At 40.5% G+C, this 15972-nt stretch overlaps 1 protein-coding gene across 1 annotated transcript in view; it reads left to right on the forward strand.

Annotated features, from left to right (window-relative positions):
• The window catches only part of rc3h2 (ring finger and CCCH-type domains 2), a 57477-nt gene that overhangs the window by 16737 nt on the left and 24768 nt on the right, over nt 1-15972 (forward strand). The window contains 3 exon segments of the mRNA XM_061907380.1: nt 4849-5049; nt 5135-5267; nt 11992-12110. Of these exon segments, the coding sequence (XP_061763364.1) occupies nt 4849-5049; nt 5135-5267; nt 11992-12110 (453 nt within the window).

Genomic DNA, 15972 nt, shown 5'->3' on the forward strand with positions numbered 1-15972 from the left:
ATGGTCTATACTTCACATTGTATGGTCTATAGTTCACATTGTATGGTCTATACTTCACAATGTATGGTCTATACTTCACATTGTATGGTCTATACTTCACATTGTATGGTCTATAGTTCACAATGTATGGTCTATACTTCACATTGTATGGTCTATAGTTCACAATGTATGGTCTATACTTCACATTGTATGGTCTATACTTCACATTGTATGGTCTATAGTTCACATTGTATGGTCTATAGTTCACATTGTATGGTCTATAGTTCACATTGTATGGTCTATAGTTCACATTGTATGGTCTATAGTTCACATTGTATGGTCTATAGTTCACATTGTATGGTCTATACTTCACATTGTATGGTCTATAGTTCACATTGTATGGTCTATACTTCACATTGTATGGTCTATACTTCACATTGTATGGTCTATAGTTCACAATGTATGGTCTATACTTCACATTGTATGGTCTATACTTCACATTGTATGGTCTATAGTTCACAATGTATGGTCTATACTTCACATTGTATGGTCTATACTTCACAATGTATGGTCTATACTTCACATTGTATGGTCTATATTTCACATTGTATGGTCTATACTTCACAATGTATGGTCTATACTTCACATTGTATGGTCTATACTTCACAATGTATGGTCTATACTTCACATTGTGTGGTCTATACTTCACATTGTATGGTCTATACTTCACAATGTATGGTCTATACTTCACATTGTATGGTCTATACTTCACATTGTATGGTCTATAGTTCACAATGTATGGTCTATACTTCACATTGTATGGTCTATAGTTCACATTGTATGGTCTATAGTTCACATTGTATGGTCTATACTTCACAATGTATGGTCTATACTTCACATTGTATGGTCTATACTTCACATTGTATGGTCTATACTTCACATTGTATGGTCTATACTTCACATTGTATGGTCTATACTTCACATTGTATGGTCTATACTTCACATTGTATGGTCTATACTTCACATTGTATGGTCTATACTTCACAATGTATGGTCTATACTTCACATTGTATGGTCTATACTTCACATTGTATGGTCTATAGTTCACAATGTATGGTCTATACTTCACATTGTATGGTCTATAGTTCACAATGTATGGTCTATACTTCACATTGTATGGTCTATACTTCACATTGTATGGTCTATAGTTCACATTGTATGGTCTATAGTTCACATTGTATGGTCTATAGTTCACATTGTATGGTCTATAGTTCACATTGTATGGTCTATAGTTCACATTGTATGGTCTATAGTTCACATTGTATGGTCTATACTTCACATTGTATGGTCTATAGTTCACATTGTATGGTCTATACTTCACATTGTATGGTCTATAGTTCACATTGTATGGTCTATACTTCACATTGTATGGTCTATAGTTCACATTGTATGGTCTATACTTCACATTGTATGGTCTATAGTTCACATTGTATGGTCTATACTTCACATTGTATGGTCTATAGTTCACATTGTATGGTCTATACTTCACATTGTATGGTCTATAGTTCACATTGTATGGTCTATACTTCACATTGTATGGTCTATAGTTCACATTGTATGGTCTATACTTCACCTTCTATGGTCTATAGTTCACATTGTATGGTCTATACTTCACATTGTATGGTCTATACTTCACATTGTATGGTCTATACTTCACATTGTATGGTCTATAGTTCACATTGTATGGTCTATACTTCACATTGTATGGTCTATACTTCACATTGTATGGTCTATAGTTCACATTGTATGGTCTATACTTCACATTGTATGGTCTATAGTTCACATTGTATGGTCTATACTTCACCTTCTATGGTCTATAGTTCACATTGTATGGTCTATACTTCACATTGTATGGTCTATACTTCACATTGTATGGTCTATAGTTCACATTGTATGGTCTATACTTCACATTGTATGGTCTATAGTTCACATTGTATGGTCTATACTTCACATTGTATGGTCTATAGTTCACATTGTATGGTCTATACTTCACATTGTATGGTCTATAGTTCACATTGTATGGTCTATACTTCACCTTCTATGGTCTATAGTTCACATTGTATGGTCTATACTTCACATTGTATGGTCTATACTTCACATTGTATGGTCTATAGTTCACATTGTATGGTCTATAGTTCACATTGTATGGTCTATAGTTCACATTGTAAAGGCGGACAATCCTCCCCGGCGTGTTCTTATTGTCGGACTATCTTATTCGTCCAATGCCTACATATTCGGGTGACGGGCAATCTTATCTGACGTGCACTGTGCCACATCTGGAAAAAAAAGTCTGGACACGCCACCGGTCCTGATAACTTGTTTCCGCTGAAGAGACCATGGACCGGAATGGCCCAATGGACCTCAACATCCACATGGATGGCTCAACACTACATGGCTCGCAAAATGGAGGAACTGGTATGATTGTTCAACCGGTCCTTTAGCAACTCATTTCACTCTAAAAAAAATCTATGCGGACCGCCGCCGTCTTTTGGCCACACACGTGCAACCATCGGTCCTCGAGATCCATTATCAGTGGTGGCAAATCCTTGGTCCAAGCCCTTGGCAACCCCAGTAACAATCAATCAATCAAAGTTTAATCACGAGTGTCTCAAAGGGTTGCACAAGCGAAACGACATCCTGGGCTCAAGTCCCACATCCAGGCAAAATAAAACTCAACCCAATGGGAACAAGGACAAACCTTGGAAGGGACTGCAGATGTGGGGATCCTCCCCTGGGCGACCGGTGCAATGTAGTCAATAGTGTGAGAGTCCTGTCCATAGTGGAGCCAGCAGGGGATCCTCTTGCACAGAGACGTCTCCGACTGTTGCATTAAGTGTGGTCACCTCGGATCCCGACTTCATGGGAAAGTCCAGTACATTGGGAGACCAGCAGGGGATGATCTTGAATGGAGATAAGTCAGCAGCGCAGAGACATCACCAACCGATGCAAAGAGGAGTGGTCCACCTTTGGTCCCGACTTCGAACTGCTTGCGCCTCATCCATGGAGGCTGAACCGTGGTCACCTGATAACAGGGGGGCAGAGCAGAAAAGAGACAGCAGATAAACTAGTCTAAAAAGGGGTCTATTCAAAGGCTAGAGTATACAAATGAGTTTTAAGATGAAACTTAAATGCTTCCCCCCTCTATCCTCTTAATCCAATCATCCCGTGCTGCCTCCCCACCTTCAAAACAGCTGCCGGTCACCTGGGGCCAGCTGGCAACGGTCTTGCAGATGAGCAGGCAAAGATTGGCTCATCCTTACCGCAGACCGACGGCCAACCGGACAGCTCTACTATCCGCAGGAACTGCCTCACCCCTTCTTCCTCCCACCCTGGCCTTCTAACCCTCTTCCGCCACAAATCCAACACCAGGGAGGAGTCCACATTGCAAAAGAAAGATCCCACCGACCTTATTTGTTTCCGGTCCGGCCACCGGCCAGCTCTCAGATGATGGCAACACCTAACAGAACTGTGTGAAGACGATCGATGTCGACTCTGCGGAGAGGAGGAAGAACATCTCTGGCTTTGCTGACAGATCGGTACTATCAACAACTGGAGAACTCTGTAGCCTCTCTAAAAGCTTCTGAGGATCATCCCCAGGCGCCTCGGGTGACTCACCAACTGAGACCAGCAGAGGCGCTGTTGACCATCCCAAGGACTCTGCTGTCCAAACAAGCGCAACGTTGACGTCAGCTATCAGAATCACATTCAGATTTAGAATCAGAAGTACTTTATTAATCCCAGAGGACTATCAATCAATCAATCAATGTTTACTTATACAGCCCTAAATCACTAGTGTCTCAAAGGGCTGCACAAACCACCACGACATCCTCGGTAGGCCCACATAAGGGCAAGGAAAACTCACACCCAGTGGGACGTCGGTGACAATGATGACTATGAGAACCTTAGAGAGGAGGAAAGCAATGGATGTCGAGCGGGTCGAACATGATACTGTGAAAGTTCAATCCACAATGGATCCAACACAGTCGCGAGAGTCCAGTCCAAAGCGGATCCAACACAGCAGCGAGAGTCCCGTTCACAGCGGAGCCAGCAGGAAACCATCCCAAGCGGAGGCAGTCCCGTTCACAGCGGAGCCAGCAGGAAACCATCCCAAGCGGAGGCGGATAAGCAGCGCAGAGATGTCCCCAGCCGATACACAGCAGTACATCGGACCACAGGGGAGAGTGGGACATAGAAGAAAAAGAAAAGAAACAGCAGATCAACTGGTCTAAAAAGGGAGTCTATTTAAAGGCTAGAGTATGCAAATGAGTTTTAAGGTGAGACTTAAATGCTTCTACCGAGGTAGCATCTCCAACTGTTACCGGGAGGGCATTCCAGAGTACTGGAGCCCGAACGGAAAACGCTCTATAGCCCGCAGACTTTTTTTGGGCTTTGGGAATCACTAACAAGCCGGAGTCCTTTGAAGGCAGATTTCTTGCCGGGACATATGGTACAATACAATCTGCAAGATAAGATGGAGCTAGACCGTGTAGTATTTTATACGTAAGTAGTAAAACCTTAAAGTTATTCAATGTGACTTAGCATTCAGTTCGTAAAACCGTTACAGTAAATATTTAGTCAAAAGAACACGTTCCTTCACACTACTACATCAGTTCCTAGTACATTACTTGAAGTTAAAACAATGACTCATTTTTGAAGTGGACCGGTGTCAAATCAATTGTAAAACACTAGCTTTTTTAACCAACTGCTAGCTAATGCTAGCCGCTAATGCTAGCTGCTAATGCTAGCCGCTAATGCTAGCATATCAGGGCTATGAGTCGGCACTCACGTTTGAGGACGGCTGTCTCTCAGGTGACCAAACGGGACGAGGACTCGTCGCTCATGCAGCTGAAGGAGGAGTTCCGTGCGTACGAGGCTCTGCGCCGAGAGCACGACGCCCAGATCGTCCACATCGCCATGGAAGCCGGCCTCCGCATTTCTCCTGAGCAGTGGTCCTCTCTTCTCTACGGGGACCTGGTCCACAAGTCCCACATGCAGTCCATCATCGACAAGGTCTGCTTCGCACTTCTTTTTTACTCCAAACATGGAGACCAGTTTCGTTGTTCTCTAAAGGCGACTCCCGCGCTTCCTCATGTAGCTGCAGTCTTTCGAGTCCTTTGCGAAGAGCGTCCAAGAGCTGACCATCGTCCTGCAGAGGACAGGAGACCCTGCAAACCTGACCAGCCTGAGACCTCACCTGGAACTGCTGGCCAACCTAGACCACAATCCTGGTGCGTACTTAGTTTAACGGCACTAATAGTCAGGGTCTACTTAGAAATCACGAGTCAAAGATCCTCTATGCCGCAGGACAGCTCTGCTGTTTTTCAGGACCCCGCTGCATGGAAAGGTAGTCAAAGATCCTCCGTGTAGTAAGACCCCTTTGCTTTTTTTAAAGGATATATTTTTTAATTCTCACCAAAGACCCAGCGGAGCTCTTCTGTTTTTAAGAAACTACAGCAAAAACGGTAGTGAAAGATCATTTTTATGATTTGAGTGCTCTGCTGTTTTTGAGAAGCTGGTCAGAAAATGTTAGTCAAAGATCCTCTGGGTGATAGGACCTCTGTGCTGTTTTTTAGAAACAACAGCAAAAAAAGTAGTAACAAATATTTTTTATGATTGAAGTGCCCTGCTATATTGAGGTCCTGGTCGGAAAATGCTAGTCGAAGATCCTCGGAAAATGTTAGTCCAAGATCCTCGGAAAATAATAGTCAAAAATCCTCTGTGTGACAGGACCTCTCTGCTGTTTTTTAGAAACTACAGCAAAAACGGTAGTAATATATCCGTTTTATGATTCAAGTGCCCTGCTGTTCTTGAGGACCTGGTCAGAAAATGTTAGTCAAAGATCCTCTGGGTGATAAGACCTCTGTGCTGTTTTTTAGAAACGACAGCAAAAAAAGTAGTAACAAATATTTTTTATTATTTAAGTGCCCTGCTATATTGAGGTCCTGGTCGGAAAATGCTAGTCGAAGATCCTCGGAAAATGTTAGTCCAAGATCCTCGGAAAATAATAGTCAAAAATCCTCTGTGTGACAGGACCTCTCTGCTGTTTTTTAGAAACTACAGCAAAAACGGTGGTGAAAGATCATTTTTATGATTTGAGTGCTCTGCTGTTTTTGAGGAGCTGGTCAGAAAATGTTAGTCAAAGATCCTCTGGGTGATAAGACCTCTGTGCTGTTTTTTAGAAACGACAGCAAAAAAAGTAGTAAAAAAATATATTTTTTATGATTGAAGTGCCCTGCTATATTGAGGTCCTGGTCGGAAAATGCTGGTCGAAGATCCTCGGAAAATGTTAGTGCAAGATCCTCGGAAAATAATAGTCAAAAATCCTCTGTGTGACAGGACCTCTCTGCTGTTTTTTAGAAACTACAGCAAAAACGGTGGTGAAAGATAATTTTTATGATTTGAGTGCTCTGCTGTTTTTGAGGAGCTGGTCAGAAAATGTTAGTCAAAGATCCTCTGGGTGATAAGACCTCTGTGCTGTTTTTTAGAAACGACAGCAAAAAAAGTAGTAACAAATATTTTTTATGATTTAAGTGCCCTGCTATATTGAGGTCCTGGTCGGAAAATGCTAGTCAAAGATCCTCGGAAAATGTTAGTCCAAGATCCTCTGAAAATAATAGTCAAAAATCCTCTGTGTGACAGGACTTCTCTGCTGTTTTTTAGAAACTACAGCAAAAACGGTAGTGAAAGATCATTTTTATGATTTGAGTGCTCTGCTGTTTTTGAGGAGCTGGTCAGAAAATGTTAGTCAAAGATCCTCTGGGTGATAAGACCTCTGTGCTGTTTTTTAGAAACAACAGCAAAAAAAGTAGTAACAAATATTTTTTATGATTTAAGTGCCCTGCTATATTGAGGTCCTGGTCGGAAAATGCTAGTCGAAAATCCTCGGAAAATGTTAGTCCAAGATCCTCGGAAAATAATAGTCAAAAATCCTCTGTGTGACAGGACCTCTCTGCTGTTTTTAAGAAACTACAGCAAAAACGGTAGTGAAAGATCATTTTTATGATTTGAGTGCTCTGCTGTTTTTGAGGAGCTGGTCAGAAAATGTTAGTCAAAGATCCTCTGGGTGATAGGACCTCTGTGCGGTTTTTTAGAAACGACAGCAAAAAAAGTAGTAACAAATATTTTTTATGATTTAAGTGCCCTGCTATATTGAGGTCCTGGTCGGAAAATGCTAGTCGAAGATCCTCGGAAAATGTTAGTCCAAGATCCTCGGAAAATAATAGTCAAAAATCCTCTGTGTGACAGGACCTCTCTGCTGTTTTTAAGAAACTACAGCAAAAACGGTAGTGAAAGATCATTTTTATGATTTGAGTGCTCTGCTGTTTTTGAGGAGCTGGTCAGAAAATGTTAGTCAAAGATCCTCTGGGTGATAAGACCTCTGTGCTGTTTTTTTAGAAACGACAGCAAAAAAAGTAGTAACAAATATTTTTTATGATTGAAATGCCCTGCTATATTGAGGTCCTGGTCGGAAAATGCTAGTCAAAGATCCTCGGAAAATGTTAGTCCAAGATCCTCGGAAAATAATAGTCAAAAATCCTCTGTGTGACAGGACCTCTCTGCTGTTTTTTAGAAACTACAGCAAAAACGGTAGTGAAAGATAATTTTTATGATTTGAGTGCTCTGCTGTTTTTGAGGAGCTGGTCAGAAAATGTTAGTCAAAGATCCTCTGGGTGATAAGACCTCTGTGCTGTTTTTTAGAAACAACAGCAAAAAAAGTAGTAACAAATATTTTTTATGATTTAAGTGCCCTGCTATATTGAGGTCCTGGTCGGAAAATGCTAGTCGAAGATCCTCGGAAAATGTTAGTCCAAGATCCTCGGAAAATAATAGTCAAAAATCCTCTGTGTGACAGGACCTCTCTGCTGTTTTTTAGAAACTACAGCAAAAACGGTAGTAATATATCCGTTTTATGATTCAAGTGCCCTGCTGTTCTTGAGGACCTGGTCAGAAAATGTTAGTCAAAGATCCTCTGGGTGATAAGACCTCTGTGCTGTTTTTTAGAAACGACAGCAAAAAAAGTAGTAACAAATATTTTTTATTATTTAAGTGCCCTGCTATATTGAGGTCCTGGTCGGAAAATGCTAGTCGAAGATCCTCGGAAAATGTTAGTCCAAGATCCTCGGAAAATAATAGTCAAAAATCCTCTGTGTGACAGGACCTCTCTGCTGTTTTTTAGAAACTACAGCAAAAACGGTAGTAATATATCCGTTTTATGATTCAAGTGCCCTGCTGTTCTTGAGGACCTGGTCAGAAAATGTTAGTCAAAGATCCTCTGGGTGATAAGACCTCTGTGCTGTTTTTTAGAAACGACAGCGAAAAAAGTAGTAACAAATATTTTTTATGATTTAAGTGCCCTGCTATATTGAGGTCCTGGTCGGAAAATGCTAGTCAAAGATCCTCGGAAAATGTTAGTCCAAGATCCTCGGAAAATAATAGTCAAAAATCCTCTGTGTGACAGGACCTCTCTGCTGTTTTTTAGAAACTACAGCAAAAACGGTAGTGAAAGATAATTTTTATGATTTGAGTGCTCTGCTGTTTTTGAGGAGCTGGTCAGAAAATGTTAGTCAAAAATCCTCTGGGTGATAAGACCTCTGTGCTGTTTTTTAGAAACGACAGGAAAAAAAGTAGTAACAAATATTTTTTATTATTTAAGTGCCCTGCTATATTGAGGTCCTGGTCGGAAAATGCTAGTCGAAGATCCTCGGAAAATGTTAGTCCAAGATCCTCGGAAAATAATAGTCAAAAATCCTCTGTGTGACAGGACCTCTCTGCTGTTTTTTAGAAACTACAGCAAAAACGGTAGTGAAGGATAATTTTTATGATTTGAGTGCTCTGCTGTTTTTGAGGAGCTGGTCAGAAAATGTTAGTCAAAGATCCTCTGGGTGATAAGACCTCTGTGCTGTTTTTTTAGAAACGACAGCAAAAAAAGTAGTAACAAATATTTTTTATGATTTAAGTGCCCTGCTATATTGAGGTCCTGGTCGGAAAATGCTAGTCAAAGATCCTCGGAAAATGTTAGTCCAAGATCCTCGGAAAATAATAGTCAAAAATCCTCTGTGTGACAGGACCTCTCTGCTGTTTTTTAGAAACTACAGCAAAAACGGTAGTGAAAGATAATTTTTATGATTTGAGTGCTCTGCTGTTTTTGAGGAGCTGGTCAGAAAATGTTAGTCAAAGATCCTCTGGGTGATAAGACCTCTGTGCTGTTTTTTAGAAACGACAGCAAAAAAAGTAGTAACAAATATTTTTTATGATTTAAGTGCCCTGCTATATTGAGGTCCTGGTCGGAAAATGCTAGTCGAAGATCCTCGGAAAATGTTAGTCCAAGATCCTCGGAAAATAATAGTCAAAAATCCTCTGTGTGACAGGACCTCTCTGCTGTTTTTTAGAAACTACAGCAAAAACGGTAGTGAAGGATAATTTTTATGATTTGAGTGCTCTGCTGTTTTTGAGGAGCTGGTCAGAAAATGTTAGTCAAAGATCCTCTGGGTGATAAGACCTCTGTGCTGTTTTTTAGAAACAACAGCAAAAAAAGTAGTAACAAATATTTTTTATGATTTAAGTGCCCTGCTATATTGAGGTCCTGGTCGGAAAATGCTAGTCGAAGATCCTCGGAAAATGTTAGTCCAAGATCCTCGGAAAATAATAGTCAAAAATCCTCTGTGTGACAGGACCTCTCTGCTGTTTTTTAGAAACTACAGCAAAAACGGTAGTGAAAGATCATTTTTATGATTTGAGTGCTCTGCTGTTTTTGAGGAGCTGGTCAGAAAATGTTAGTCAAAGATCCTCTGGGTGATAAGACCTCTGTGCTGTTTTTTAGAAACAACAGCAAAAAAAGTAGTAACAAATATTTTTTATGATTTAAGTGCCCTGCTATATTGAGGTCCTGGTCGGAAAATGCTAGTCGAAGATCCTCGGAAAATGTTAGTCCAAGATCCTCGGAAAATAATAGTCAAAAATCCTCTGTGTGACAGGACCTCTCTGCTGTTTTTTAGAAACTACAGCAAAAACGGTAGTGAAAGATCATTTTTATGATTTGAGTGCTCTGCTGTTTTTGAGGAGCTGGTCAGAAAATGTTAGTCAAAGATCCTCTGGGTGATAGGACCTCTGTGCTGTTTTTTTAGAAACAACAGCAAAAAAAGTAGTAACAAATATTTTTTATGATTTAAGTGCCCTGCTATATTGAGGTCCTGGTCGGAAAATGCTAGTCGAAGATCCTCGGAAAATGTTAGTCCAAGATCCTCTGAAAATAATAGTCAAAAATCCTCTGTGTGACAGGACCTCTCTGCTGTTTTTTAGAAACTACAGCAAAAACGGTAGTAATATATCCGTTTTATGATTCAAGTGCCCTGCTGTTCTTGAGGACCTGGTCGGAAAATGTTAGTCAAAGATCCTCTATGTGACAGGACCTCTGTGCTGTTTATTAAAAAAACGGTAGGGAAAGAGCCTTTATTTGACAGAAGTGCGCTGTTGTTTTTGAGGACCTGCTACAAGTCAAAGATTATCTGGTGTGACAGGACCACTATGCTGTTTTTAGGGATAAAAAAAACACTAGTCAAAGATCCTCTACTTAACAGTCAGGCCCTGCTTTTTTGAAGAACCTACAGCAAAAAACTGTAGTGAAAGACCCGTTACATGACAGAAGTGTTCTGCTGTTTTTAACTACCGAAAGACAAAAATGCTAGCCAAAGAACCTCTAGAAGTTCTGTGCTTTTTTTAAAGACCTATGAACAGAAACATGATAGTAGCTTTTTGCTGTTTTTAAGGATCTACAGCAAAAACGCAGGTTAAATATCCTCTACATGATAGCAGTGCTCTGCTGTTTTTAAGGATCTACAGCAAAAACAAGGTAGAGATCCTCAATATGACAGTAGTGTTCTGCTGTTTTTAAGGATCTACAGCAAAAACAAGGTAGATATCCTCAATATGACAGTAGTGATCTGCTGTTTTTAAGGATCTACAGCAAAAACGCAGGTTAAATATCCTCTCCATGATAGCAGTGCTCTGCTGTTTTTAAGGATCTACAGCAAAAACAAGGCAGAGATCCGCAATATGACAGTAGTGTTCTGCTGTTTTTAAGGATCGACAGCAAAAACGCAGGTTAAATATCCTCTATAAGACAGAAGTTGGACTACTGAAAAAATAAACGCTAGTCAAAGAACCTCTAAATGACCGAAGCACTCTGCTGTTCTCCGGGACCTCCAACAAAAATATTAGCCAAAGATCCTTTGTATGACAATAGCTCTTTGCTGTTTTAAGGGCCTACCACAAAATATTGGTCAAAGATTCTTTATATGACAATAGCTGTTTGCTGTTTTTAAGGAGCTACAGAAAAAAAACGCATGTCAAAGATCCTCTATATGACAGTTCAACTCTGCAGTTTTTATGGATCTGCTCTAGAAATGCTAGTCAAAGATCCTCTTTATGACTGGAGTGTTGTGTGGTTTTTAAGGACCTACAAGAAAAATATTAGTCAAAGATCCTTTATGTGACAATAGCTCTTTGCTGTTTTTAAGGAGCTACAGAAACAAACGCATGTCAAAGATCCTCTATATGACAGTTCAACTCTGCAGTTTTTATGGATCTGCTGTAGAAATGCTAGTCAAAGATCCTCATTATGACTGCAGTGTTGTGTGGTTTTTAAGGACCTATAAGAAAAATATTAGTCAAAGATCCTTTATATGACAATAACTCTTTGCTTTTTTAAGGACCTACGACAAAAAAATAGTCAAAGATCCTATATATGACGATAGATCTTTGCTGTTTTTGAGGACCTAGGACAAAAATATTGTTAGTCAAAGATCCTCTATATGAAAATTGAACTCTGCTGTTTTTATGGATCTTCTCCAAAAATGCGAGTCAAAGATCCTTGCAGTCTCCGGAGCGTGGAAGTGAAGTGGTGATTGATCGGCTGTGAGAGAATATTGACAGTTTTTGTTGATCCATGTTTAGACGATCCTTCGCCATCCTGGCAGGAAGTAGAGAAGGTGATGTTGGCGGTCGAGGTGGTTGTTCACGGCCTCGTGGAATTCATGCAAAACTTCACAAAGAAGACCCAGGACACTCCGCAGGTTAATATTCATTATTATTATTAATATTATTGTTATTATTAATATTATTATTACGTGTGTGTGTACATATAGTCCATGTGTGTGTGCATATAGTCCATGGGTGTGTGTACATATAGTCCATGTGTGTGTGTACGTATAGTCCATGTGTGTGTGTACATATAGTCCATGTGTGTGTGTACATATAGTCCATGGGTGTGTGTACATATAGTCCATGTGTGTGTGTACATATAGTCCATGGGTGTGTGTACATATAGTCCATGTGTGTGTGTACATATAGTCCATGTGTGTGTGTACATATAGTCCATGGGTGTGTGTACATATAGTCCATGTGTGTGTGTACATATAGTCCATGTGTGTGTGTACATATAGTCCATGTGTGTGTGTACATATAGTCCATGTGTGTGTGTACATATAGTCCATGGGTGTGTGTACATATAGTCCATGTGTGTGTGTACATATAGTCCATGGGTGTGTGTACATATAGTCCATGGGTGTGTGTACATATAGTCCATGTGTGTGTGTACATATAGTCCATGTGTGTGTGTACATATAGTCCATGTGTGTGTGTGCATATAGTCCATGGGTGTGTGTACATATAGTCCATGGGTGTGTGTACATATAGTCCATGGGTGTGTGTACATATAGTCCATGGGTGTGTGTACATATAGTCCATGTGTGTGTGTACATATAGTCCATGTGTGTGTGTACATATAGTCCATGTGTGTGTGTGCATATAGTCCATGGGTGTGTGTACATATAGTCCATGTGTGTGTGTACATATAGTCCATGGGTGTGTGTACATATAGTCCATGTGTGTGTGTGCATATAGTCCATGGGTGTGTGTACATATAGTCCATGGGTGTGTGTACATATAGTCCATGGGTGTGTGTACATATAGTCCATGTGTGTGTGTACATATAGTCCATGTGTGTGTGTACATATAGTCCATGTGTGTGTGTACATATAGTCCATGGGTGTGTGTACATATAGTCCATGTGTGTGTGTACATATAGTCCATGTGTGTGTGTACATATAGTCCATGTGTGTGTGTACATATAGTCCATGGGTGTGTGTACATATAGTCCATGGGTGTGTGTACATATAGTCCATGTGTGTGTGTACATATAGTCCATGTGTGTGTGTACATATAGTCCATGTGTGTGTGTACATATAGTCCATGGGTGTGTGTACATATAGTCCATGTGTGTGTGTACATATAGTCCATGTGTGTGTGTACATATAGTCCATGTGTGTGTGTACATATAGTCCATGTGTGTGTGTACATATAGTCCATGGGTGTGTGTACATATAGTCCATGTGTGTGTGTACATATAGTCCATGGGTGTGTGTACATATAGTCCATGGGTGTGTGTACATATAGTCCATGTGTGTGTGTACATATAGTCCATGTGTGTGTGTACATATAGTCCATGTGTGTGTGTGCATATAGTCCATGGGTGTGTGTACATATAGTCCATGGGTGTGTGTACATATAGTCCATGGGTGTGTGTACATATAGTCCATGGGTGTGTGTACATATAGTCCATGTGTGTGTGTACATATAGTCCATGTGTGTGTGTACATATAGTCCATGGGTGTGTGTACATATAGTCCATGTGTGTGTGTACATATAGTCCATGTGTGTGTGTACATATAGTCCATGTGTGTGTGTGTACATATAGTCCATGGGTGTGTGTACATATAGTCCATGGGTGTGTGTACATATAGTCCATGTGTGTGTGTACATATAGTCCATGTGTGTGTGTACATATAGTCCATGTGTGTGTGTGCATATAGTCCATGGGTGTGTGTACATATAGTCCATGGGTGTGTGTACATATAGTCCATGGGTGTGTGTACATATAGTCCATGGGTGTGTGTACATATAGTCCATGTGTGTGTGTACATATAGTCCATGTGTGTGTGTACATATAGTCCATGTGTGTGTGTGCATATAGTCCATGGGTGTGTGTACATATAGTCCATGTGTGTGTGTACATATAGTCCATGGGAGGTCGTGTGTACATATAGTCCATGTGTGTGTGTGCATATAGTCCATGGGTGTGTGTACATATAGTCCATGGGTGTGTGTACATATAGTCCATGGGTGTGTGTACATATAGTCCATGTGTGTGTGTACATATAGTCCATGTGTGTGTGTACATATAGTCCATGGGTGTGTGTACATATAGTCCATGGGTGTGTGTACATATAGTCCATGGGTGTGTGTGTACATATAGTCCATGGGTGTGTGTACATATAGTCCATGGGTGTGTGTACATATAGTCCATGTGTGTGTGTACATATAGTCCATGGGTGTGTGTACATATAGTCCATGGGTGTGTGTGCATATAGTCCATGTGTGTGTGTGCATATAGTCCATGTGTGTGTGTACATATAGTCCATGGGTGTGTGTACATATAGTCCATGGGTGTGTGTGCATATAGTCCATGTGTGTGTGTACATATAGTCCATGGGTGTGTGTACATATAGTCCATGTGTGTGTGTACATATAGTCCATGTGTGTGTGTACATATAGTCCATGTGTGTGTGTACATATAGTCCATGGGTGTGTGTACATATAGTCCATGTGTGTGTGTACATATAGTCCATGGGTGTGTGTACATACAGTCCATGGGTGTGTGTGCATATAGTCCATGGGTGTGTGTACATATAGTCCATGTGTGTGTGTGCATATAGTCCATGTGTGTGTGTACATATAGTCCATGGGTGTGTGTACATATAGTCCATGGGTGTGTGTGCATATAGTCCATGTGTGTGTGTACATATAGTCCATGGGTGTGTGTACATATAGTCCATGGGTGTGTGTGACATATAGTCCATGGGTGTGTGTACATATAGTCCATGTGTGTGTGTACATATAGTCCATGGGTGTGTGTACATATAGTCCATGGGTGTGTGTGCATATAGTCCATGGTGTGTGTACATATAGTCCATGGGTGTGTGTACATATAGTCCATGGGTGTGTGTACATATAGTCCATGTGTGTGTGTACATATAGTCCATGGGTGTGTGTACATATAGTCCATGTGTGTGTGTACATATAGTCCATGTGTGTGTGTACATATAGTCCATGGGTGTGTGTACATATAGTCCATGTGTGTGTGTACATATAGTCCATGTGTGTGTGTACATATAGTCCATGTGTGTGTGTACATATAGTCCATGTGTGTGTGTACATATAGTCCATGGGTGTGTGTACATATAGTCCATGTGTGTGTGTACATATAGTCCATGGGTGTGTGTACATATAGTCCATGGGTGTGTGTACATATAGTCCATGTGTGTGTGTACATATAGTCCATGTGTGTGTGTACATATAGTCCATGTGTGTGTGTGCATATAGTCCATGGGTGTGTGTACATATAGTCCATGGGTGTGTGTACATATAGTCCATGGGTGTGTGTACATATAGTCCATGTGTGTGTGTACATATAGTCCATGTGTGTGTGTACATATAGTCCATGTGTGTGTGTACATATAGTCCATGTGTGTGTGTGCATATAGTCCATGGGTGTGTGTACATATAGTCCATGTGTGTGTGTACATATAGTCCATGGGTGTGTGTACATATAGTCCATGTGTGTGTGTACATATAGTCCATGGGTGTGTGTACATATAGTCCATGGGTGTGTGTACATATAGTCCATGTGTGTGTGTACATATAGTCCATGTGTGTGTGTACATATAGTCCATGTGTGTGTGTACATATAGTCCATGTGTGTGTGTACATATAGTCCATGGGTGTGTGTACATATAGTCCATGTGTGTGTGTACATATAGTCCATGTGTGTGTGTACATATAGTCCATGTGTGTGTGTACATATAGTCCATGTGTGTG

The sequence above is a fragment of the Nerophis ophidion genome, linkage group LG08 (genome assembly GCF_033978795.1).
Source record: "Nerophis ophidion isolate RoL-2023_Sa linkage group LG08, RoL_Noph_v1.0, whole genome shotgun sequence".
NCBI classification, from domain to species: Eukaryota; Metazoa; Chordata; class Actinopteri; order Syngnathiformes; family Syngnathidae; genus Nerophis; species Nerophis ophidion.